The sequence below is a fragment of the Syngnathus acus genome, chromosome 22, assembly GCF_901709675.1.
Source record: "Syngnathus acus chromosome 22, fSynAcu1.2, whole genome shotgun sequence".
NCBI lineage: Eukaryota > Metazoa > Chordata > Actinopteri > Syngnathiformes > Syngnathidae > Syngnathus > Syngnathus acus.
Genome location: NC_051106.1, coordinates 9100959 through 9124583, shown reverse-complemented (window position 1 = coordinate 9124583; position 23625 = coordinate 9100959). Strand labels below are relative to the sequence as shown.

General features: G+C 42.8%; 2 protein-coding genes across 5 annotated transcripts in view; one reads left to right on the top strand and one right to left on the bottom strand.

Moving 5' to 3' along the window:
* Positions 1-3803, top strand: part of runx3 (RUNX family transcription factor 3) — a 37497-nt gene extending 33694 nt beyond the window's left edge. For all 3 annotated transcript variants that reach the window (XM_037241454.1, XM_037241453.1, XM_037241452.1), the window contains one exon: positions 1243-3803. In XM_037241454.1, the coding sequence (XP_037097349.1) occupies positions 1243-1712 (470 nt within the window). In that variant the 3' untranslated portion in view covers positions 1713-3803. The remainder of the gene's footprint in view (positions 1-1242) is intronic.
* clic4 (chloride intracellular channel 4) lies at positions 1821-23383 on the bottom strand. Of its 2 annotated transcripts, XR_005096250.1 has the most exons (7): positions 22953-23383; positions 17289-17398; positions 16040-16165; positions 15836-15942; positions 14877-15058; positions 14302-14792; positions 1821-1834 (listed from the first exon to the last, which is right to left on the bottom strand). XR_005096250.1 is itself a non-coding variant. In XM_037241456.1 (6 exons), exons 1-6 carry the CDS (start codon positions 23019-23021, stop codon positions 14628-14630), a joined length of 759 nt encoding a protein of 252 aa, XP_037097351.1. In that variant the 5' UTR covers positions 23022-23383; the 3' UTR covers positions 13446-14627. The 2 variants fall into 2 exon arrangements, 1 of the variants encoding a protein (XP_037097351.1); XM_037241456.1 differs by lacking the exon at positions 1821-1834 and having other exon boundaries at positions 13446-14792.
* Positions 23384-23625: the final 242 nt, after the last annotated feature.

The following is a 23625-nucleotide window of genomic DNA, read 5'->3' as shown; positions in this document are numbered from 1 at the left end:
AGGCTCCAATTTTCCTTGCGTGAAATCAGATATCAACTCCAGCGCCTGGTAGACTCTGGAAAAAGAAACAGCCCCCTCCACCGCCACCCCTCGACACCCCCAAAAAGAAGCCCAAAAAAAGCACACAGCAGGACCAGTGGAAAGTGCAAAGAAATATTTTTTTGGGGGAAGTTGAAAATGGACCCCGGTTCCCCAGACATAGGGAAAAGACATTTGAACAAGACTGTGGCACGCAAGTTTGGCATTTTCCCCCCTCAGGGCTGTTGCATGCAATGGCTTGCTTTTTTTTTCCTGCTGCCATCCAAATCCATATTTTACACTTGCAGTCACGTGGGCACATGAAAGCGGCTAAACTAATGGAGTCGCTCGGTCGGGTGTGTGTGTAAGCAGCAGGTGTCAGCAGGTATGAGGAAGTTTCTATGATGAACGTCAGTCAACTGGATTGAGGGCGTTTACGGTTATGGCTTATGGCCATATTGCCTCCGTCCAAAATGTGTCACTGTTGGGCAGCATGACAAGGGAACACACTCACTCGACAAGTCAGGCAGAGCCATGTGTTTGCTTCAGCTCCAGCTTGAACTTCTATAGGAGCTGAGATGATATCAGAAGGCCAAACAATGCCTTCAGATAGGCTTCTTTGCAAGCATGTGTTAAGTTACATTGCAATTTTCTGAGGTTATGGCAGGACACCTCCTTTGACGACGAGACACATTCATTTGCCAAGATGCTTTCTTTGTTCTGGGCTTTCTTTCCTTTTTGCCTTTATTGTCTTCACGGCTGCCTCTTGAGTACGATTTATGATGAGTTACACAACAAAGTTGTCTTGTTTATACAAAAGCGCCCATCGCGGGGCTGACAAAGGTTCTTTTCATTGTGCCGACAAAGATAGAATGCCTTGAGTTTTTAGAAGAGCGTTAGGTGGGCCTGCTTCGGTTCCTTCATCTTTATGAGACTGTGGGAAGATGAAGATGATTGCCAAGAACACATCATTCATTCTGTTCCTGTAGCAATTTTGCCCACACAAAACATAATAGTTCTTATTGAAAAAACCAGCTGACAGCACACAATGATTTTGTAAGCAACTCATGCAAAAAATGTTCTTTTAACTCATTCGCTGCCAATATCTTTGGCGTCTATTACCGTCAATGGCACTGAACGAGTCCAACGCCCACGTGAGAAGATGCTACGCAAACAGCTCGTCTCCTTTTCTAAATCCGTTTCCATGTTTGTTTGTGCCAACAGGGACAACGGATCTCTTCCAGCAGAGGACCACGTTCCCGTCCCCGCTGACCGACCCCCGCTTCTCAGACCCCCGTATTCATTACCCAGGGGCTTTCCCTTACTCCACCAACACTTCCAGCACCGGCATCAGCGGCCTCAGCATGTCGGCTCCGTCTCGATACCACACCTACCTGCCGCCTCCTTACTCAAACAACCAGAGCCAGAACTTCCAATCCAACTCCTACTTGTATTACGGCACAGGATCTGGTTCTTACCAGTTCTCCATGGTGGCAAACGCCGGGGGCGAACGCTCCCCTACCCGTCTCCTCTCCTGCTCAGGGGCCTCGGGCGCCGGCGGAGCCAACAGCCTGATGAACCCGGGCCTGAACAACCAGAGCGACGGCGTGGAGGCCGACGGCAGCCACAGCAATTCCCCCACGGCCATGAGCGCCTCGGGCCGTCTGGATGAATCCGTCTGGAGGCCCTACTGACTTGAAGGGTAGAAAAGTGAAGATGAACAAAATCCTGAACACTGAAAAAAAAAGCCCCCAAAAAAAAAAAAGATACATGATGCATGTTTGTCTTTTATTTCCATAGCACTCGCTTATTAAGACTTTCTGCATTGGACCGCTGACGTATTTTGTAAACTCTGCGTGAATTTTTGCACTGTGCTAACATATGTACCCTTTAAGCCTATCAAAAGCCATATGAGCTGAGAGAAGCCATATAGTGGACAGACTCTTCAGGCTGAGTCAGCCCTCATGGGTGGAGGAGAGCAACCAGACTGAATGTTTGCCCCGCGAGTGACTCAGACATCCCTCCAAGGCTTGGCTGCACTGCTGTAGCAATCAGTCTTTCTAAGCTTCCATTTGGAATTATGCAAAACTGTCAAATAACACCTCCCGGTTGCATCTTGAGCATCTGTGTATGCTCCTAATTTATTATCCAAATGGACACCTCGGTGATGCTGTGTGCAGGTCGGCTCGGGCACAATGGACATCCTCTGCTGTGACGTCGTTCGTCATTGAATCGAGTTGGAGCAAAAATGATGGACAATGTTTGGAGGCATGTACAGAGGAGAGTTGGATTTTTTCTTTAGTTTGTGCAGGAATAAGCCTTTGCCTATTATTCAGGCATTTTTTTTCCATGAAAGAAAAAAAGTCTGGTGTTTTGCAACTGGATGACACGGTTTACTTTTTGATATTTATTTGAGCCAAATTGTAAGGAAATGTGCGCGTATCCCCCTCTTCCTTAAAGCATTTCTCTTCGTCGTTCCTCTTTTTATATCTATATCTTTTTTACAGTATATGCATATCATGTTTTGTCGTTAAGTATATACATTTGGAATCCGTGTAATATATTGCAACTAAATTATGAGAAAGAAAACCGAAGCTTTAATGTTATTATTTCGTTTTTCCAATGTAGCTTTGATGCACTAAAAATCTTTATTTTCGCCGAACCACGCCCAACAGACTTTGTTAGTGAGATGGATCGCTAAAGCCTTTTTATCCTTTAAATTTCCCAAATTTGAATTTTATCTTTCCTGCGCTTAATAAGCCATCTGCCTAATTTTTGCACTATTCCAATAATACCCCCCCAACCTATTCAGTTTTTATTTTGGTGTGTATTTGTGTACATATTTGCTGGTTGCCTACATGCACAGCTCCTAATGATGAATAACTTCCATGTACATAGCGGCATCACAAGGGGGGGGGGGGGTCACAGCGGTATCTTCTTACCGACACCAGCGGCAATTATGCCAAAGAAGAAAGCTGTTAACTGCTCACAAGCCCTTTGTTCTGGGTAATCTGTAAGAACTTTGAAGTTCTTCTCGCCCTCAATGTTGCTTTTGGACTAATTTACTGATCAGTGGTGCCAGGGGCTCTTGACTCTGGCACTATTTCATACGCCCACACAGGATCATCTTCTGTGTATCAGGTATCGAGCTAAAAGAAGCTCTCCCGTAACGTGACTTAAAAAGTGTTTGCTTCCAATGTGGGAGAAAAAATGAAGTAGTAAGACCATGCCGTCTAATTTGTAGAGCGTCATTAGAAAAAGTTAGCCCATCTGACTTTGGGTACTTGTTGGAAGTCATTCACGGCCTTATTCCTTTGACTCATTCCTGTCTCCTTGTGCTGAAGAGAAAAAGCACCTTCCCGACTCCCCTTTTTAATGTGGTTGAAGACTTTTATTGTAGAAAGCAATCATGCAGCTAGAGGAAACCAAAAAAAATGGGGGGATATGTGTAAAAAATAGTAAATGACGGCTAAAATGTGTGGTAAGTCTTGTCATCTTCAATGTAAAACTAGGAAGCCAAATTGTACCAGTGAATTGTATTTTAATGTATATCGGATTAAAAGCCACGTTTGTTTTGTTTCTTTTTAAAAGAATTCCCTTTTTTTTTCAATGTACCAAAAACCTTAAGTTGCTTTCTCTGTTTTTATGCTCAAAGCATGTACATCTGATGTTAATTTAAAGAATTCCTGTATGTATTAATATCATTCATGTTTCCATATGAGTGCTTGTAAAGTTTGCAGATAATGTAGTTTTTAATAACTGTAATTAAAACTAATGTGTTACAATTTCTTTTTCAGACCATCTTAATTTATATATAAAATTCATATATATATATTTTTTTTTTTTTGTTATTCTGTAATATTATGACAAGTGATTACGGTCCACCACCCACTTTGAGGAAAATCCCACCCAAGTTCATTTTTTGGATCAGTCTTAATGGACACATTCTTCAGTATTATTTTCATAGCTCTTAAAACAATACCAAGCAGCAATAGGTAAAATATTGAAACTTAATGCTGCCATGTCTGGATTGTGAGGCCTCATATAATTGAACACAGGAAGGCGTTTGAAGGAAAAATGTTCAACATGATGACAGGGGGTAGAATTCTCGTGCAGAAACAGATACCAGAACGTTGGCTGAGCATAAACTAAAACATCATTAAGGTTAATAGAGCACAATTTCATGCCAGCACATTCTAACTCAAGCTAATTACATTGCATTTATTCACATACGCATAAGGTGACATTGCATTCATGGCCAACACCTCCATATCAAACGGCATTTCCAGCAAACCTTTAATTACCAGCCCGCCTTGTTACGATCAGTGAGACGGGCAATTAAGCACAATTTCAAAGGCGTTATAAAACGCCTTTACTGTCAACACAGTGGCACCAAAGGCAAAAAATAAAAGCACAAACATCAAATCCAATTCCACCCTGGCGGCTTCAGAGAGATAATAAATCATCGCAGGTAGTTTGAATTATACCGTGGAGCAATACTCCCTCAAATGTCTCGGTGACTATTTTATATTTCATACAGAAGATGTTTTATTTTGGTTTCAATTTTACAAGGAATGTTGTGTGTACCAGATACATAGAGATGCTTTGAGTTTGCAAATGAATCACAGTATCAAGGCTAGCTATGAGCATCCTGATGCTTTGTTGCTTTGCCAACAATGCCTCTATAGGCCTGAGACAAGCAACACACGCACACACACTTGTACTCTCACGCACTGCTGACAGATCTCCCAGTACCCCAGAGTCCTGACAGTTCACTTCCCATTGCCAGTCCTTTTCAAAGCTCCCGACGAGACACCCTGTTGCATGGCCAACCATACCCCCTCCCCAGAACGCTGCTCACCAAGCACAAAGAGAAGTTGATAAGCTTTCAATTAGACGGGGCTCAGGGGGATTTTCCAGCTGTCGTTGGATGTTCTGTGAGAGCGGGCTGTCTCGTCCACATGTGGGGAGCAGAGGAGAGCGCTCATCTGGAGGTATCAACTTCTTTTTATAGCCCTTCTCTGATCTTGCTTATGCTGTTCTTCCGAATATTGTAACTGCCCAGGAAGTGTGGAGATAAAAAAAAAAAAAAAAAAGGACTCCTGTCTGGAAGATGAAGTCATCAAAAAGCTGAATGAAAAACATACCAAATTGATTGTGTTCGTACCTGCTTCTGAAATTGCCTCCTGATCTCTCTCACCCCAAACAAAGCCATGAGAAGAAGCGGGTTCCAACCGGATCCATTTGGAAGTCTATTTTCTAACCAGACTGGTGGTGGGAAGAGAGGCTGCAGTCCAAAACCGAGATTCCCACAGCTTGATGGTGAAACGCAGGGGCAAGGGGCTGAGAAACCACCAGAGCTGTGATGCAAGCGTTCTCACACTGACGCCTGCTTGTCAGGAAATGGAAGAGAGAAACAAGTTTGGTTCTCCAAGTGGGGATCCCAGCCAAGGTAGTTTCTCATCAATGCTGGGTCTACAGAGACCGAGACCGCTCTGTGTGACAATGCAGCGGGCAAAGCCGAGTTCCCACAGTGGAGCTCCTCTCCATGGATTTTGGAATCATTGGACCCAGAGGATGGCTGAAAAAGGGGCACTTGCTCAAACACACATCTTCAGGTCAATTGTGAGAGTTGCTACAATTATTATTTTAGCAATTGTTTTTGTAAAAAAAAAATCTGTGAATATAGAACTCCACACATGAAGGTACATTCAATTTCCTTGTGCATAATAATTATGGCAATTAATATACACATGTGAGGTCAATCTGGTAGCATGCTTATTTTATAAAAAATAAATAAAAATAAAAATGATGACTCATCTGTCTAGTCATTGATTTCTAGGAAGGCGGTCAGTCAAAACCAGAAGAACTCCACAGACCACACTATGGTGGACCAGTAACTGAGACCTCCAAGGACAACAATGATTAAAGCCACAAAAAAAAAAACTCTGAATACATTTAAGCTGGTCTTGGTGCAAAATGACCACAAGTGTCTCCACCCAATTAGCCTTTAATTCAATTAATTAGTTTGGGTCAACCACAACTCTATAAAGCGAAAGAACTTGTCGCGTTATTGCATTTGTGCTAACTGGACTTCAACTGAACACTTTGGATTTGCAATGAACCAAAATATGGTTTGACTAAAAGAGTGGGTCAGTTTCCCAGAAACAACGTGAGTTGTTTCCCATGCACGTTCATGAGAAATGACACGATATTTTTTTCTCTCTCTCTTTGCTCTTTTCTCACACAGAAAATCTGAATAACGATCTGTACATGTGCACGCTGCTTCCTCTATACAACAGGAAATTAGCATCCACACGCACTGAGCACATCGCCACGCGCTGCCAGGCTTTTCTTTTTTCAGTGAAATGATGAGGAGGGAAACATAAATCCCAGTGGAGCAGGTCTCGGATCACTTCCTGCTCAGGCCGGGGGAACACGCTAAGTTGTTGTTCACATCAAGCAATCTTCCTATCGATCTATCGCCCCCCCCCCCCCACACTTTTTAAGTCTGTTTAAGTCATGTGGGAGAGTGAGTGGCCATCGCCTTGTATTGTTTTTTTTTCTTATTCTCACCATTTTTGGAATGGGGCTCCAAATCACCTGAGCATCCAGAGTGCTAAAAAGTAATTACTGTGATTCTCTCACCAGAATGACATGTGCAAGTGTGTGTGTCAGTGTTCACACCCCCGTGTCTGGCCAGGGCTGGCCATGGGCCCCCAACAAACCAGTTCCCATGGTTCCACAATATTCACGACCTCAGGGGACACCTCCCACTCACTGGTTTGTTTTCAACCTTAATGGGAGATCATCTTACACGTCTTTATCGTGTGTGTGTGTGTGACATAAAGTTTGTGAGTATATGTATTTTGTGCATTGTGCATGCACCTGCACAGACAAAAGCAAAGTATTAGTGGTGTGTGTCTGTGTTGTGTGTGTGTGCACCTGCAGGCATGTGTGTCAATACATTATCATGGTTTTTAGTATGCAGGGTTTGTACAACTATACTGAAATGTGTTGCAAATATTTTGGAGGTCCAAAAATGGGTGGGCCAGTTCATCATAAATCTCATCCCAAACAAATCCTTAAATCACTACAGATTGCTTTAGTGGCTTGAATTTGGGCAGACGTCTTTTTTACATGTTTTTGTTTGGAATAAATTGGACTTGAGTTCTTTTGCGGAAAAAACTTTTTATCCCATCTTAGACATAAGGAGCCAACTGTGTGTGTCTCAGGATTGTTGGCTTGTAGACGACACCAGACACCTTTAGTTCTTTATTTCTGCCCAATAGGCATGGAGGACGATGAAGGAGAAACATTTGTTTGGAGATGTCCTACAGGGAGCATTTAGTATATTTTGGAATAATTGCTTTTAAGCGCTGATATCTTACAGACAGATCAGTCACGGAACAAAGAAGGCTTGTGGGGGGACGGAGAATGAAGAAGCTACATTCAAGGCCTAGTAATGAAGGGGTTTTCCTGAGAGATGACAGCAAGGAGGCGGATCACAGGGGGACATGGGAGAGGTAATGGAGGGAGACTATATTGTGATTAAAGATGACCTCAGCTTGAGACATGACGCTCCCATCGCAGATTTTTGTATTTTTAATGAGACTTTCTCCTTCGTGTGATTCATGCAGGTGTTTTAGACATTCCAAATATTCATTCAACTGTTTTGCTTATCCCCAATTTTGAATTTCTATATATTACGATATAGACTGCTTTTTTGTAAATTGCCAAAATATTGATTTTGTTGGGTTTTTTTTCCCCAGAGAAGTGCTATTCCACTTTGCTGCAGTCATTCCGTGTTATGCCAAACGGTGGCCCTGCAGTTTTCTTTTTGCGGTCTCTGCAAATGCCCCCACTTTTCCGGCCTTGCTCCAATTTTCTTTAAATACAACAGTAATTGGTTTGATTTCCTACCTCCGGCCTGGTGGCCAGGGGGGTTACGAGGAGTTGTGGGAGCTCGTGAGGGCCAGGCAAAAGGGGGACCGCAGCACGCTTGGGTGGTAATATAGTTTGGAATTGAGTGCCAGCTCCTCCATTGCCGCTTTAGATGCTGTTTATAGCCAGATCCTGGAAGCCCATCAATGGAAACGTTCATAAATCTGCAGTGTGAAGTGTGCCAAGAGACGTAAAAAAAACACAATAGTGGGTCTGGGGTGACAAAAAAAGAAATAACATTTAGTGTGTAATTAACCTGCCTTGAGTCTTGGGAAAGGAAATGTATTTTTATCTACATTTCGGAATTATTAAAAAAAAAACTCTCAAGTTTGTGATAACGCCGTTGAAGCTGTTATATTGATTTTAGTGCGAAAAAAGGACCAAATATTAAAACCAGTCATCATCAAAAGAGCTATTTGGAGGGATTTAAGAGAAAGGGGGAGTGGGGCGGGGGTATGCATGAGTAATCAAAAAGTAAATATTAGGTCGTGTCCAAAGTCATTGTTCCGAGCTTCTAGTATTTCCTGCTCTGCCGTCAAATGAGAGCAAGCATCCAAAAGAGGCCGCCTGAGATATGTGCACTATTTGTCCCGGAGTGGCGCTGATATATGTCCAGATGGCAGTGGTGAAGCAAGAATACTGGAAAATCTCAGCAAGCACATACACCAGGAGAAAAGAATTGCCACTGGACTGTGGAGTGAACCTTTCCAGTCGAGTCATTGCTCGACAATTAAAGGCAGTGGTGATCTTAACGCGACACACCCCTCCTGACTCCTGATTGCACATGGGAGAAATTGGATCTGTATGTTGAAAACTTTCAGTCTGGGGTACGAGAGGTGTTGATTTTTTGCAGTGGCGACCTAGAGAAGACTGGAGTGGGGGGGGGGGGGGGGGGGGGGGCGAGTCCAAGGCCAGTGCAGCTTTTTACTGTCCAGTGGGTAGACAGTGGAGGACTTTGACTCGTTATGATGTCTGGAAAATAAAACAGACATTTTTCCAACTAAAGCATGATTCTGAGGTATGTGGTCCAACCACAGAAGAAATGGACCCAGGAGGCTTCCGTAAGGCTCGTGTACTAGTGCAAAGCGCACGTAGGGACTTCTAAAAATGGCATGACACACGCACACGCAAACGATGTGCGGCTTTCCCGGCAAGCGACAGTCCTCTCGGTGGAAACATTTGGTAACCAGTGCATTTAAGAGCAGAACGCTGATGGATTGCAGAGACACTGCAGCATTAAAGACAGGCAGAGCATTGGGAAACAGCGGAGCGTAATATCCTGGGAGAAGACGAGTTTGATGGTACTGACAAGACTCGTTTTTTTAAAAGTGAAGACAATTTGTCATTTTAGTCAAGACACAAAGTCAATGCAAAATTTGTCTTTGCGGGCCACGTCAAATGATGTGGCGGGCCGTATCTGGCACGGATATCGGAATGGAGCAGGGCGACCAAAAGCAGCTTGGACCAGGGTTTATTGAGGGTTGTTGGAAGGGAGGATGATGCCGGGAACAAGACCAACAGAACCGGCAAACTAACATAACTTAACAAACCTAGCGACAGAAACTGAACTGACAAAAGACAAGAAGCAAGAAACAGGAACCGTGAGACGTGAACAATCCGAAAAGGGAGTGAGGGGCAGACAGGACTTAAATACAAGACAGGTAACGAGAGGCAGGCGACTGTGATTAGTACATGATTGGGAGTAGACACAGGATGGGCGGGGCGTGTAATCAAACAGCCGGGGACCAGTCGTGGCCCCCCGAGCCTCAGGTTTGACACCCATGCTCTGAAGGAAAAAGGGTTGATCAAATTGAAATATATATTTGTGTGTTTTTTGTGCCACCCCAGTCACATCCAGTAGATCCAAGTGGCCGTTGTGAATATCATATGCGCACGCCGTGAAAGCCAGACCAACCCAATAATTACAGTGATCTGAAACAGTGAAAACCACAGTGCCTTTCCATGCAAAAAAAAGAAAAAGAAAGAAAGGCACAACCTTTATAAAAACAAGATGGTTTTGGAAGTAGAAGCAGGCGTCAGCTCAAAAACAAAAAGACTCCTGAGTTTAAAAACAACCAACCATCTTTACAACCTTATTGGAAAAACAGGGGCATTTATTTTTTGTATGCCACACAACAACATTGTCAAAACAATCCTGGAATACTTTTTGCATGCTGGGCCAGCTTTCGGTGACGTAACCGTAAAGAAACATTATACAAGTGGTGTGCTGTAACATATTTGACATGCATATCTGACAAGTTAGACAACCTTTCAATTCTCAGTATTTCCCAGTTTTAATTAGTTTCCGTTTAAATAAAAAATGCCTCTGAGTAATGGCGCCAGCCATTTAGAGTAAACACATCCGGGTAAATTTGCAATGTTAATGGGGAAATACATGCAATTCAAAAGAGTCTCCTAAAAGTCATCTTTGGTAGAGCAAAAAAAATCTTGCGGCCTGATACCTTATTATGATTAAACCAATATAGCCGAAAGGAAGTCTAAAAGCAGAGTTTAGCAATTGCAAACTATGAACACAGAACCTGCACCTGCACAATACGGAACAATAAACACATATGGCATGAATTGATTGCCTCTTGCTCACATTTATTTTGATGCTACTAAAGGGATGAACCTGAACCAGAATATTGGCATTGAAACAGAGCTGGAGAGTCAGTAGGGGACATTTGAGAGTAATCTGTTGTCGGTTCAATTGAAGACATGGCGGGGAGGAGTCAAGTAGGGAGTTTTTTGCTTTGCGTGGATGGATGGATGGCCTTGGCAGTCAGTGGTTGGCAGGAAAATAAAGCTTGAAAATGGAAGGCAGAGGCAAAACTTCAAAGGCTCATCATGGAAGTTTAAAAAGGAAACCTGCTCGTTCAGTTGAACACTAACTGTTGTGAAGACAGAACATACTTCTTCACTGTTGGGGCTTCGTGGATTTTCACATAATGCCGATTTTACAACGCACACATTTGTCATTCTTAGCACAAGTTGGACTCAGTGAAGTAACAACCTGCCAGGTAAAGCTAAAGTGGTGGGCGTGGCCGCTGACACAAGCAAGTCTTTTATGGCAAACAGTTTTCCCGTCACAGACAAAATAAAACAGGCAGCTATTGTATCCTCATAAAGAGACTAAACATCCCGACAAAGGCCCCTCGGAGGCCTGAAGAAGCTGACGTCACAAACACACAGTTGACACAGGACTTAAAGAGATGCCCCATTTTTTGTGTGTGAGACTTTGAAGCTTTACCACCCACATGTCTTTTTATCCAAACACAGCCACCCTTTGCACACAAACATCCCTGTGCTTGCTTCCAGTGAAAAAGTGCTGACAGTGGAAAGGAAATGGAAGCAAAAGCTGCAGGAAGATTCTGTGGCTTATTGTGCCCTCTAGCGGTTGGTGTTGTGAACTGCATTATCACTGGGTTTTTACCAGGCAGTAGTTAACCGCAGCTCTGCCACAGGGTGGACCCACATGGGGTGAGTGGCCAGTCAGGGATGGGGGCAGAGCAGCTTTTGTGTGCAGCCCAAGGGGGTCTACCACAGACCCCTATCTCCCTACCACAGTAGCCACCGAGCCCCAGAGAGGAAAAAGCCACCCCACCACATTTTAATGAGGGCTAAAATAAACAACGTGAGCCCACAAAAGCCACCCTGACTGGTTGACTGGAGGCATCGGCCCAGGGTAGATAAGCTGGCCTTTTACTTGGTGGTTTGGGAGTCGATGGGCTGGCTGATACGCTACCGACAACCATCCAACGGCAATTCACATGACAAACAAATTCGATCAAATCAATATTAATAATAAACCTCAATAAGTTAGCATATTCATATTCAAATTGAATTCAAAAATGAATATTCAGACTCATGAACATTATGTACAAAATGGGCACACGCACTCACAACTTCACCTATTCGCGGATGCTTTTATTTCCTCCATTTTAAAAAGGTTTTGTTGCCTTGTTTTTCATTTTGAATGCATTAAAATGAGATTATTTTGTATTCTGGAATCTGAAAGGAAAGATTGGTGTGTTTTTTTAAAACACTCCCACACAAAAAGCAAACCTATAAAACACACAAGCCATTTATTCCAGCCTTTCCACCAGATGCTCAAATTGTGACATTAACAGCATTTGAAACCATTTTAAAAGCTTAAATATATAAGAATATTCTTGGGTTACATGCTTTCCACCAATGTGCCACTCTGAATTACTTTAAGCACCATGATGTGTCATGAGGAGCTATCAAAGGCTTATTTATGACTTCTCTATGCCCAGCAGACAAAACCACTCTGTTGCAGCCCCCCCAAAAAAAGACATTAAGATTGATGGGTTAATGACAGCTACTATGATTTGAAGGCATTTGGAAAGAAAAATACACCTTTGCTGGAGTTTCAGCATGGCCTTAGCACTCTGCTAACCAGCTGCAGATGAAGACTTTGGAACACAGATGCCAATGTAACCTCGGATTGAAGGCCAACTTTTCGAAAGGGCCACGTAAAGGACATGGTGAGCATTATGTTGCAAAACACACTTGGGCTATGAAGGTTACAACATGGGAGTACGTCAAATTTACTTGAACATTCCTTCTCTCTGACTGGCACATAAATAAGTTAACACAGGATTTGATTTGAAAAAAACTATGACAATTCATAAATGCGGCGAATGTTTGTTGACCGGTGTAATTAGAGTGATTTTAGTACTTTTGGTTTACCAAATGCAGAAAAAAAAGAAAATAAATATCAATACATGATGGTGATGTTAATGTTTAAGTAAAAAAAACATGAAGATGAATTTTGTTTTGTTGTAACTTGTTTAAGTGCAGACAAATATAAAAAAAATACACTTTGTTCCAGCCATGAGGAACTCCTTTGGCCTTACACAGACTAAACCAAATGCGAGGCAATATTACACTGCCACATGGCATGTCAAATGCATCGGGGCTCTTGTGCAAAGAATAGTTTTCACACATTGTAGGACCAAAACCTAGCTGGGATAACAGTGTGTACCCTTGGGTGAGATATTCCACAAGTGTAAATATTTAGCCAGCTGTATAAATGGCTGTTGTGTAAAAACCTGTTAAGTGAGAAAACCAGCTTGGCTGAGGGGAAGGGAAAAAAAAAAGATCAATGCCAAACAAAAAAATGTGCCACTGTCGTTACGGGTGGGTGTCACACCAACACAAAATGAGTGAATATTAATGTTCTCTCCAGTGACGGGAAAGCACAGACTTGGCTTGAAATTTGACACTTAAAACGATCTGGAGAGCATCCAACAACTACAGTCCATAATTTGTGTCAAATGAACAAAATGTATAAAAGCCATGTATAGATCCTCGCTGCTCAGTGAAAAACAGCCTTTAGCTATGAGAGTCAACCTTAAATGCAACATTAAGTAAATATAAATAAAAAGGTAAAAATTTTGATCGAGCTCTTGCATTGTGTCTCAAGTGTGCGATAAAAATACACTCCGTGGCACACGTCAAACACTGCCAATAACAAGTTTATTTAAAGTTGGTGCTTGGAAAAAAATAAAATTATAACACAACAGAGCACAACTTGGTGTTTATCTTGGTGCAAGGGAAAACACGCATTGAATTAAAATGATGCGAAGTAAGGCAAAGAGATGAACGCTCATCCAAAATTGAAATCTGAGCGGGCGGGAAATGGCCCGGTTCTTCCAACCGTGTCCATGCTATGTATAAAATTTACACATTGAAATTCGAGTGATCAAACAAATATTTACAATTCCTTGAAGCAAAATTCTATCCTAACAAAAAAATGTGAAAACTGTTGGACAAAATAATATTTTGCTTTTTCGGCACTACACGCTAAAGCACTTGTTGAGCTACTCTGATCATGAATACATTCACTAGTTTGAGATTAACCAACAAACTGAAGATTTATTTTCATGCTATTCTGCCAGGTGCTTTTTGAATCGTCAACCATTGACACCAGTGAGTGAAAGTTGGTGTCTTTTCTACTTTCCCTGACCAGAATAATGTGCCCTTTTTTGTCCTGCAACTTGAGCTGAACGCGCTAGCTCGCTTTTTTGGCGTTGCTGTTTCAGTGCACATTTTCCTCGACATGGCAATGTGGTGAATCATACAAGGCGTGAGTGAGCTACATATAAATTAGATGAAGCTGCTAGACCTCAAGTTTTGACTTTGTTGAGAAGATTCCCCAGTAGAGCTACAAAAATGTGTTTGGTTACCGGCTGACTTTACCTGGAATAACAAACTGATTTAGCGGATCAAGTAGATGAACACAGGTTTGGGATTAGTTTTGGTCAAAACAAACAAAACACTGAAAGACTAAACATTGTTCACAAGCCAAAAGACGCTTCACCAATTTTGCTACTCTTGTTTGTGGCCTTGCCTCTGCACGCAGAGAGAAGGTCACTTTAAAGGTCACTTATCAGAGCGTGAAGGTGATCCGGACTTTTGGTAAGCCCCGCTAACGGGCTGCTTGCTTTGCCGTGGTAGCGCCTCACAACTCATCAGCAAACGGAAAAATGATTCATGTTTGCTCACCGAACTCGTGACATATGATGAACCGGGAAAGGGGGAACAACGATATGTAGTAGTTTTCATTCTCGTGTGTGTTTGCACTCTAGTCCGTGTGCTGTGTGGGCGTGTAGAGATATGGGGCTTCGAGACAAGCGAGCTTATTTGACCAGCCTCTTGGCTACATCCGCGTATGCGATTTCGATTTCCATGTCACTCGGACAGGTGTTGGTGAACTCTTCACGCGTGTAAGCGTTGTTCAGGTATTTCCAGATGGCCGTCATCTCTTTGGGGATGTCAAAACCTCTGTATTTCTTGGCCACCACCTACGAGATTAGGATCAAGAAAGAGTTTTACATCTCAATCCATTTTGTATTTGAACAAAAGTGAACGGTGAACGCAATCGGCACCTTGACGATATGCAGCTTCGGCAGCAAATTGCAGTCGGCCAGGGTCATTTCTTCTCCGTCCAAGAATTTGCGGGTGGAAACCTTGACGTCCTCGATGCTGTTGTGATCAATCTCATCAGGCAAGGGTGAGCGAAGATATTCGTCCAGCTTCTGCAGGGTCTTCAGCAGCCCGCGCTCCAGAGCTACACAGAACCACACGTTTGGAGGTTTCAATTCATGTTCAGCCAGAGACAGACTTCCTCAGTTTAGACGTATTGCAACTAACCACAAGGGGGCAGTATTTTATCAAAATGCAAACAAGAGCCTGTTATGAATGTTAAATGATTACTCCTGTTCAATTTTTGTCTATGCACAGACAACATGGAAACAAGGTTACATATTTTGACCTCAGTCCATTTAAAGTCGTGTTAGAAAATATATAAATACTATGTTTGGAGCATTGTTCAATAGCACTATATATATTACGGGGCCACTTATCAATGAAGCATAGCGTTGAGAACCGCCACACTGTTTATACTGGCTGGCTCAATATTTTCCCAGGGCGGTGGATAGCCAAACAGAAAATGCCAGAGGATCATGACATTTGATAGTACACAACATTATTAAAAGAATATTTCAGTCGACGGACTACATACTTTAATAACTTTATCGCCATTATCTTATTGACAAAATTGCTCTGAAAATTCCTGTGTGGATGAATGGTTTGTTTGGCTTCCGGCGTGCCCTATCAGGTGAAGAGTTTAAGGACATGAGGAGGAAGCAGAGCAGGTGTTTTTGTGTTATGCCTGTAAGCCACCAATCACGTCAGAGCAAGCATGTTGCTGAGCAACCACTAAAGTCCTCAAGACTGCATCATTTCTGTCTGTCTTTTCTTAGACAATCATGTGTGTAACTGTATTTTCTAAAAATACTTTGCAGAAAACATTTGCATGTATGATAGGGGATTCCTGGAGCCCTACCTTCATTTGCATCTGGTTTGGAGTTCTTAATGAAGGCCGAAAACTTGGCAAAGATGTCCATGCCAGCTGTGTTTGACTCGGGGTGTCTCGCCCCAAGTTTGACATACCTGCAAATAATACATACTTGGAAACAAGTACTTGCAATGTATTTGCCAATAACGTCAGTCACGGGCACTGCTAGCATAGAGGTGATAAAATGCTCACTTGGGCGGGCAGAGGACGTCCTCAAGGAACTCCTCGATCTTGTTGACGTCTGTTTTGACCTCGCCGTTGAAGGTGACGAAGGGAGGATGCGTACCTGGGGCAAGGTTCTGCAAATCCGCAGGCTTCCTGCGTGACACCGAGGAAAGATTTCATGTGAGCAAACCTGACATTCAAAACAAAATAAATACAAAATAATCTTGTGAGCAATTCATTAGGAAGGGATGCTTTTCACTGTGTTTATGTCCTGCCTATCTTACATTTGCATTTCAGACCAGATGCCCTTGTTGGCAGATTGTTAAACAGACACGCAAACAAAATGCTGAATGGTTACTGTGTACACAGATGCTTCGTTCTCTTCAGCCTTCAATAACTAACATGCTATATTTTCATAGAGCCTTCAAAAACGAGAACAGAAAGTCAACTAGGGCTATCAGGCTAAAAAGTTCAAAGAGTTGGGCAAGATTTGGGACGAGGCATCCGTGGCTCCAAAAACAGGAAATCACATCAAGCCTTTGGCATGCAAACAGGAAGTGGCACCCTTGGCCAATGCTATCACAGAGCAGGGAATAAGAAGCCGCCGCGGGATTTCATTACTCATATTAAAAGGTCAAGAATATATCCCTTTGCACTTTTTAGTCGTGAAAATTACAAAATTAAAATCTGGAGTTGTCAGCAGCTGCAACGTGAACATTATTTGAGACAAACCTGAATGAGAGTAATATGCAGTCAAAAGTTTGCCAATAGAGAACAGATGTCCAATTGACCATGGCTGAAAATAGTCGAGCATTTGGATGGTGTGGCTTGGCAAGATGAAGTTTTAGATGAATCATAGAGAGAGGAAAAACACAGTGGGCTTGCTAAAGACTGTCTGCTTCTGGAACTTTCTCTTTTTATCATGCATAGTTTCATCTCTGTGATGATAAATAACACGGCGTCCAGCAAAACGGGCAGGATGTGTCTGGAGTAGCCTCAAACGAGCAAATTTTCTTCTGCCTGGGAAAGGCTCATGGGAAAAGTAAAGAAACAGTGAGCGTGCATGTCAGGACTGTATCACAGTGTTACAAAGCTACTGAAGAAATCCATTCACAAGCCACAACCTTATAACCACTTGCGGCACACATTCATATTTTGTCAATTACAAGACTAGATGTAAAAAAATGGGAACTAAACCAAATATATATAGACACCAAATGTGTGGCGCCAAATTGACTAAAAAGATAAGCCCGAGGGATGAAGAGAATGGCCGCACCTCTTGAGGTCCACGGTGGTGACGTTGAAGACGACGCCTTTGAGCCACAGGATCATAAACAGCCGTTGGGAGAAGGGACAGTTTCCAATGCTCTCGCCATCGCTTCCCGCCTACAGGAAATACACATTTCAATCATTTTTACCATCATGCTAACCACATTTCAAAAAATATATATACATACTAGAGATGCACCGATCCGACTTTTTCAGTTTCGATACCGATACCGATGCCGTGGCTTTGCGTATCGGTCGATACCCGATACCGATCCGATATTATGGTTGACTTAACATACCTCTACATGTGGAACAGAAAAGACTAAAGGCAATGGCATCAGGCATGACTACACAGTTCATTCCTAAGACAAAATGTAACAAGATAAAGCAGATTCATGCAATGAACTATTTATTTGTAACAAGAATTGTGCAACAGCAGCAATAAAGTGTATCAGCATTTAAATTCAAGTAAATTAGGATACAAACTTCTTAAAAAAAAAAATACAAATGTTGCAGCTGAAACTGCACTGGGCAAATATAGAAAGGGTGATCAAGCACACAGTAACCAAATATTAAAATAAATAGTAAACATGTAAACATTAGGTGCCGTTCCACATCACTCATGACCTGTTGATGCTCTAAATGCTCATTTAAGCAGCAATGAGAAGTGCTCCCTGAAAACAAGCTCCGCTTAGTACTAGTACTATAACTGGCAGTACTACCACCACCCCTGGCAACATTAGCTTTGCGGACATTACAAACTGCCGTCGAGCTAGTTGGCGTGTTCAGTTTAAAGTACCTCCACACAGCTGACTCTTTCGTTCGCTCCATGTTTGCGTTTGTTTAGAAAACTCTCGTGGCATGCGGCACACGTGCTGCTGACGTATGACGTAGCCGCGTCCCGCGGCACACGTGCTGCTGACGTATGACGTAGCCCGCGTCCCAATAGATTAAGGAAAGGATCGGCTCACAGATCGGCTGCATTTTCCGATACCCGATCCATCAATTTTGTTGATATCGGGGCCGATATCCGATCCAGATATCGGATCGGTGCATCTCTAATACATACACATCTATGCTATATTATGATAAAATTATTTGCAAGCACAGAGTCATGTCTCAAGAATAAAACAAAACAAAATAAACCCAAAATCCATTTGTTGGTATTGTACTCGGTCAGAGAGCCCTTCTTTTACACATGACTGGTCGAGCGGGGGAAAGAAAACAGAAAAGACCAAAGCGCCGACTGCCTTCTCTTACGCTTGATCACACTTTGCCTCCATTTATCTGGAGAAGGACTGACTCTCCAGAGTAAGAGGAAACCTCTGAAGTGACTCAGACAAGCTGGCTTCTTGTTTCCTCTCGTTCTAGACTTGACAAACAAAAGGGAATGAGCGCTCGCTGGTTTGAGCTCAACGCAAATGCTGTGTACACACTTCATCGAGAACAAGATTCACTGTCGTCAAAAACAAAACTCAACTGCATGAACAAAAGCCGTCGCTGAATGGAAAATATGGAGTCGGCTTCTTTCTGGTGGGAACAGGCTGGCCGCTGTTGTCCTCTGTGTGACAAGCAGTGGGATGACACGCTTTCATCTGCTGGTTTCCATTGTACGCCGCCCCCCCCCACAACATCCCACCCAGTCCAATTCAATATCAGAAAGGCTCGAATCACTCAATTTATGTTCTGCAAACCGATGAATGAAATGGAGATCAGTTGAACTGATATTACATGAAGGTTCGAAATCCATTTTCCAAACAGGGCCACCAAGGGTGCAGCATAGCGACGGTTACCATGACAGCATCAAACAGGACACGTGTGAAGGACAAATTGAAAAGTAAACAATGACCTCAGTCTTTTAGACGCGAGGCAATTTTTTATTTGCTGTACGTCATCACATTCACCCGAGCCTTCCTTGATCCAAAATGACCACGAGCAGCTGACAATGACAGCGGCTACTCCAGATTCTTTCTTTCTATAAACCACAGCTGTGGCAGTGTCGGAAAGAAAAAGAAAAACAGAGTGCAAAGTCCCTTCCAAAGAGCATTCATGCAGATAAAGAGGCAAATTATAGGAAATGGGAAGGCATTAGCCATGATAAATTGTGGTCTTGGGCACAAGTAAGAAGTAGGACTTTTAAAAGGCAGGACTGCTGAGTTCTTCTCTTCCTCCATTTCATCCCTCTCTCCTTATCCTGGGCCCCCTCTGTTGTGTGTGTGGGGGGTGAGTTTGCTATTGGAGGGGAGCAGGGAGAAACTATGCCAGAAATGTCCCGTTCATTCCGTCAAAGAAGGCGCCTTGTTTATGTGATGATATTAGATGTCACAGTACTATCCAATAGTTAAATAAACAGTAGATCATGTCGCAAATTGTGAAGCTGTAAAAAAACATGGTTTCTCAGAATATCTCTTCTTCAGCAAGAACTCTTGTACATAAGCATGACATTTAGAGAAAGAGCTCCTCCAGAATATTCTAGACAGAAACAACACAAAGCACTTTTTGTTTTTAGTTTTGGGCACGTCCCCCGTTAGCAACTGGCAGCCCCGCTGCCCTGTTGAGAGGGAGGCTTCGTTCACAACTTCACATCCCAATAAAAAAAAAGAAATGGGAGCCAAGATATTTTTGGGACGCCCTTATAAAGTTCGTAGGAGGAAAAGAAAAACTATTGCAGACAGTTGCGTCATCCTTGACAAAGATTTCACCCTTCCTGTGTATAAAAGTCTGAGGTAACAATTACTAAAAGACTCACTATCGCAGGGCCCTAAATACACACTGGATTGTTTACCTAATGTGAAAAAAATGCATCCAGCTGCCGAGTGAATGGAGGATGTGAGTCATGCTCAAGCCACCTCATCCATTGCTAGCAATGCTGTGTGAGCCTGTTTGGTCAATTATGGAGCTGATTTGATCTCCATTAGACATCCTTTAGGACAGGGGTGAACAACTACTTTTCCTAAGGGCCTGTGTGAGAAACGGTACCTTTAATGAAAAAAAATATGAAGTTATAAAATCAAATATTTTGCATCCCTAGAACAAAGTTGCAGCGGTCAGGGACAATGATTCATTTTCAGCCCAGTCCAAGCTCACAGCCTAATTTTAGTAACTTGGCGACCCGCGCTCGCCCCTCCCCAGCACACTTTATATTCTAAAATTGGGTGGAACGCTCAACGGGGTTCAGGCCATATTTTGACCGAATAAGGAGTTCGTGATGATACAATCTAGCAGCTTTCCTCTTTGAGCTGTGCGACACACAGCAGAGATGTTCATTTGGGTGCAGCTATGGCAACCACATTGCAACACCTCTCTCCCTCCCTCCCTCCATTTACTGGACTGCCCATGCATAAGCTCTGGGACAGTTTAAGAAAGAAAGAATCAACGTATAGTGGTCGACTGAACCAGAATAAAATGAAAATGGGGGGGAAAATATACAAACTTTTCTACATTTCACAATCCAACCCCAAAACAGTACAGATGATGTAGTTGGGAATAGGGAACTAGACCAGACCAAATTTCACATGACACATTTGAAAGCACAAAAAAATGGAGTGCGGGGATGACTAATAAACCCCACGGACAGACAAAACCGGAGGGGAGTAAAAATAAAAAAGTCAGATCCTTCTGGATCATGGCAGCGGCACAATAACATCCCATGACACGGCTGTGACTCATGCTTACATCACTCAATGGAAAGCTCTCAACGTCTCGTCAGACACACGACTACTGTGCACAAAAGGGAACTAAAGATCAGCGACGTGTTGGAATCTTCCTTCCTTTTGGCTCGTCATCCTTTTCCATCTTTTGCATCCTCCTCACCAACAAGTGTGTCTCACAACAAAGATGAAATAAAAGAATAAATACCAATAAACATGGGATTTTTCCTTTCTCTTCATGAACAATATTAGCACTGTCAACATTTGTGCTACATTAAACTTGTACTCCACTTGGAAGAATATGGCACGTGAAACACAAGCAGACTGGATTGCATTACAAACGATCCAGTTACATGTAGTATATGTTGGCCTCACAAACATGAAACAAATACTTGAATGCGGGTTGAACTAAATTGCTTAAGATCAGAATCAAACCCCAACAACAAAGCAAGCTTGCAATCCTTTTTTGTAGCTTGTTTCCCGCCATTGTGTTTCACGATCAGTCTGTTTTCTTGAAAAGTGCAAAAATGGTGGAAATTGGTTCCTTGCAATCATGGAGGGTACAAAATATTTTTCCAGGAAGCTGGTCAATGGGCAAAAAACAGCAGACACACAAAAAACTGCACGCCATACAGGTGACTAATAAACCATTCATCTTTGCTCCTGCACTTGTGATGCCAACATCACTTTAGTGCTTGAGAATGCCAAACAATGGCAATGATTTTTCTAATTCAAAGAAGAAAACCCAAAATCCATTTCTTGGTTGTTTGGAACACCTTCCAAGAAGTCGAAGAATGTGTGTGTAGAGAAATGACAGGCCATAATTGAAAGGTTTATGACTTGGACTTGCCAAAGGTTAAGTGATTGTTAGATTAGCAAAGGTGGTCGGTCACATGTGGCAATGTAACATCATTACTAAAAAGTTCAAATAGAAGATATTGCAATCTGACAGCAACGATATACAATCTAACATATGCATCGTAAGAATTCTCTTTACACAGAAGGGGCGGTCACATTTTATGACACATTAGTCAAATAGAGCCCAGCCCAGCATTACACATATGAGAGAAGGTGCACAGTCCAAGCAACCAAGGTCAGAAGGAAAGAGTTAGTAAACCTTCCAGGCCCGTGGATGACCTTATCTCACCTGCAGACAGTGACATTCAATGCCCTGAATAAGAATTGATCTGGATGAATGTGAATATCCACGAGCACACTGACTATGTTTCCAGTCCATTCCATCAATGCGTTATATTACACCATTTTGCACAATCTCATTTCTTGGGGAATGCAAGTTACTTTGATAGCTATTGTTTTTTTAAACCGAAATTAAGACACCTTGTTCAGTAAAATGCGGTCTTATGACAGCTGCATGTCAAGTTGCAGGGACAGCTGCACTGGAAAAAAAAAACTGTTAACGATTAAACTGAATAGAAGTGATTTTTCTGAGTAGTTTTTCGTCCACACTGCAGCACCACTCAGTCGATTTAACACACATTCTCCCTCACAAAGCACTCGCAGCTTCTTGTGCACCAAACCCCCCTTTCTCGCATTTTCCCGCTCTGCATAAAAAAAAAAAAAAAAAGCCATACATTGCAGTCTGATGCATTACAGCATATTAAAAAAAAAATCTTAAATCCAAATTTCAGAGATGAGAGGGATACCAACACCGCCATAAGTAACAGCCATATTATTGACTAACACATAATTTGAATGCAGAAGGAGAATAAACAATAGTGGCAATTTAAAATAAGGTGTTTGCAACAAGGCAACGTTGGAGAGCTACTATCTGTGTCAGTGCAGGGGTTACGTTATGTTCGAGAATGGACCTCCAATGGCTGGAAGACTCCACTAAGCAGACAATAGGCAATGAAGTAAAGCGCGGCGAAGGGGAACCGTTAACGCTACCCCGAATGGGCCAGCACGTGGCAAGAAAGCTAACACTGCATTCGTATTGGGTCAAAGGAACTGTTCCGAAGTGTCTCGTGGTTAAAACAGAACTTTTTCGACGCAGATCTTACCTTGACAAACAGCTCGATAATCGGCTCGTTGTCTCCCTTGACGCCGTTTTGCGGTACCGACAGTGACATGGCGACCGCTACTTTCTTTTAACTTCAGCTGGAAGGTAAAGCGACTTTTCCTCTGGTCTACCACGCCCAACTGAAATCGGTGCTCTTCCCCCTTTCCCGCACTGAGGTCCACGTCCACGCTGCGCTTTGTCTGGCCAGAAAGAGCCCGGTAGCGGGTGCTGGAGGTACAAAAGCTCACACGACAATCCGGTTCGCCACGCGATCGCTCCCCTAACGTCGCCGTTCAATTTGAGAGGGGCTGGAGTGACGTCACTGGAGGGTGATGCTTGCCCGTTGAGCAAAGTAGCGGAGTGATCGTACAGTAACTAGATTTTATTTTTCCAAACCGAGACGCCACCGACAGCGGTAAAATACGAAAATGTGGGCGGGTTTGGGCTGGGAGGGAATGATGGAGAGGCGGAGTAAAGAAGCCCAGTGAAAGCAGCAAATGGACTGTGGTGGCTTCGCCCCGGATGTCCTGATGTGGACATTATCGAGTGTTTGTCCAATCTTTAATGAGCCATGCTGAATATTTTACCTTAAAAAAATCTAACGGTACACCACAAAAAAAACGCTCACAATGCACTTTGTGTGTTAAATCATTGAATATATACTTATCAATTTG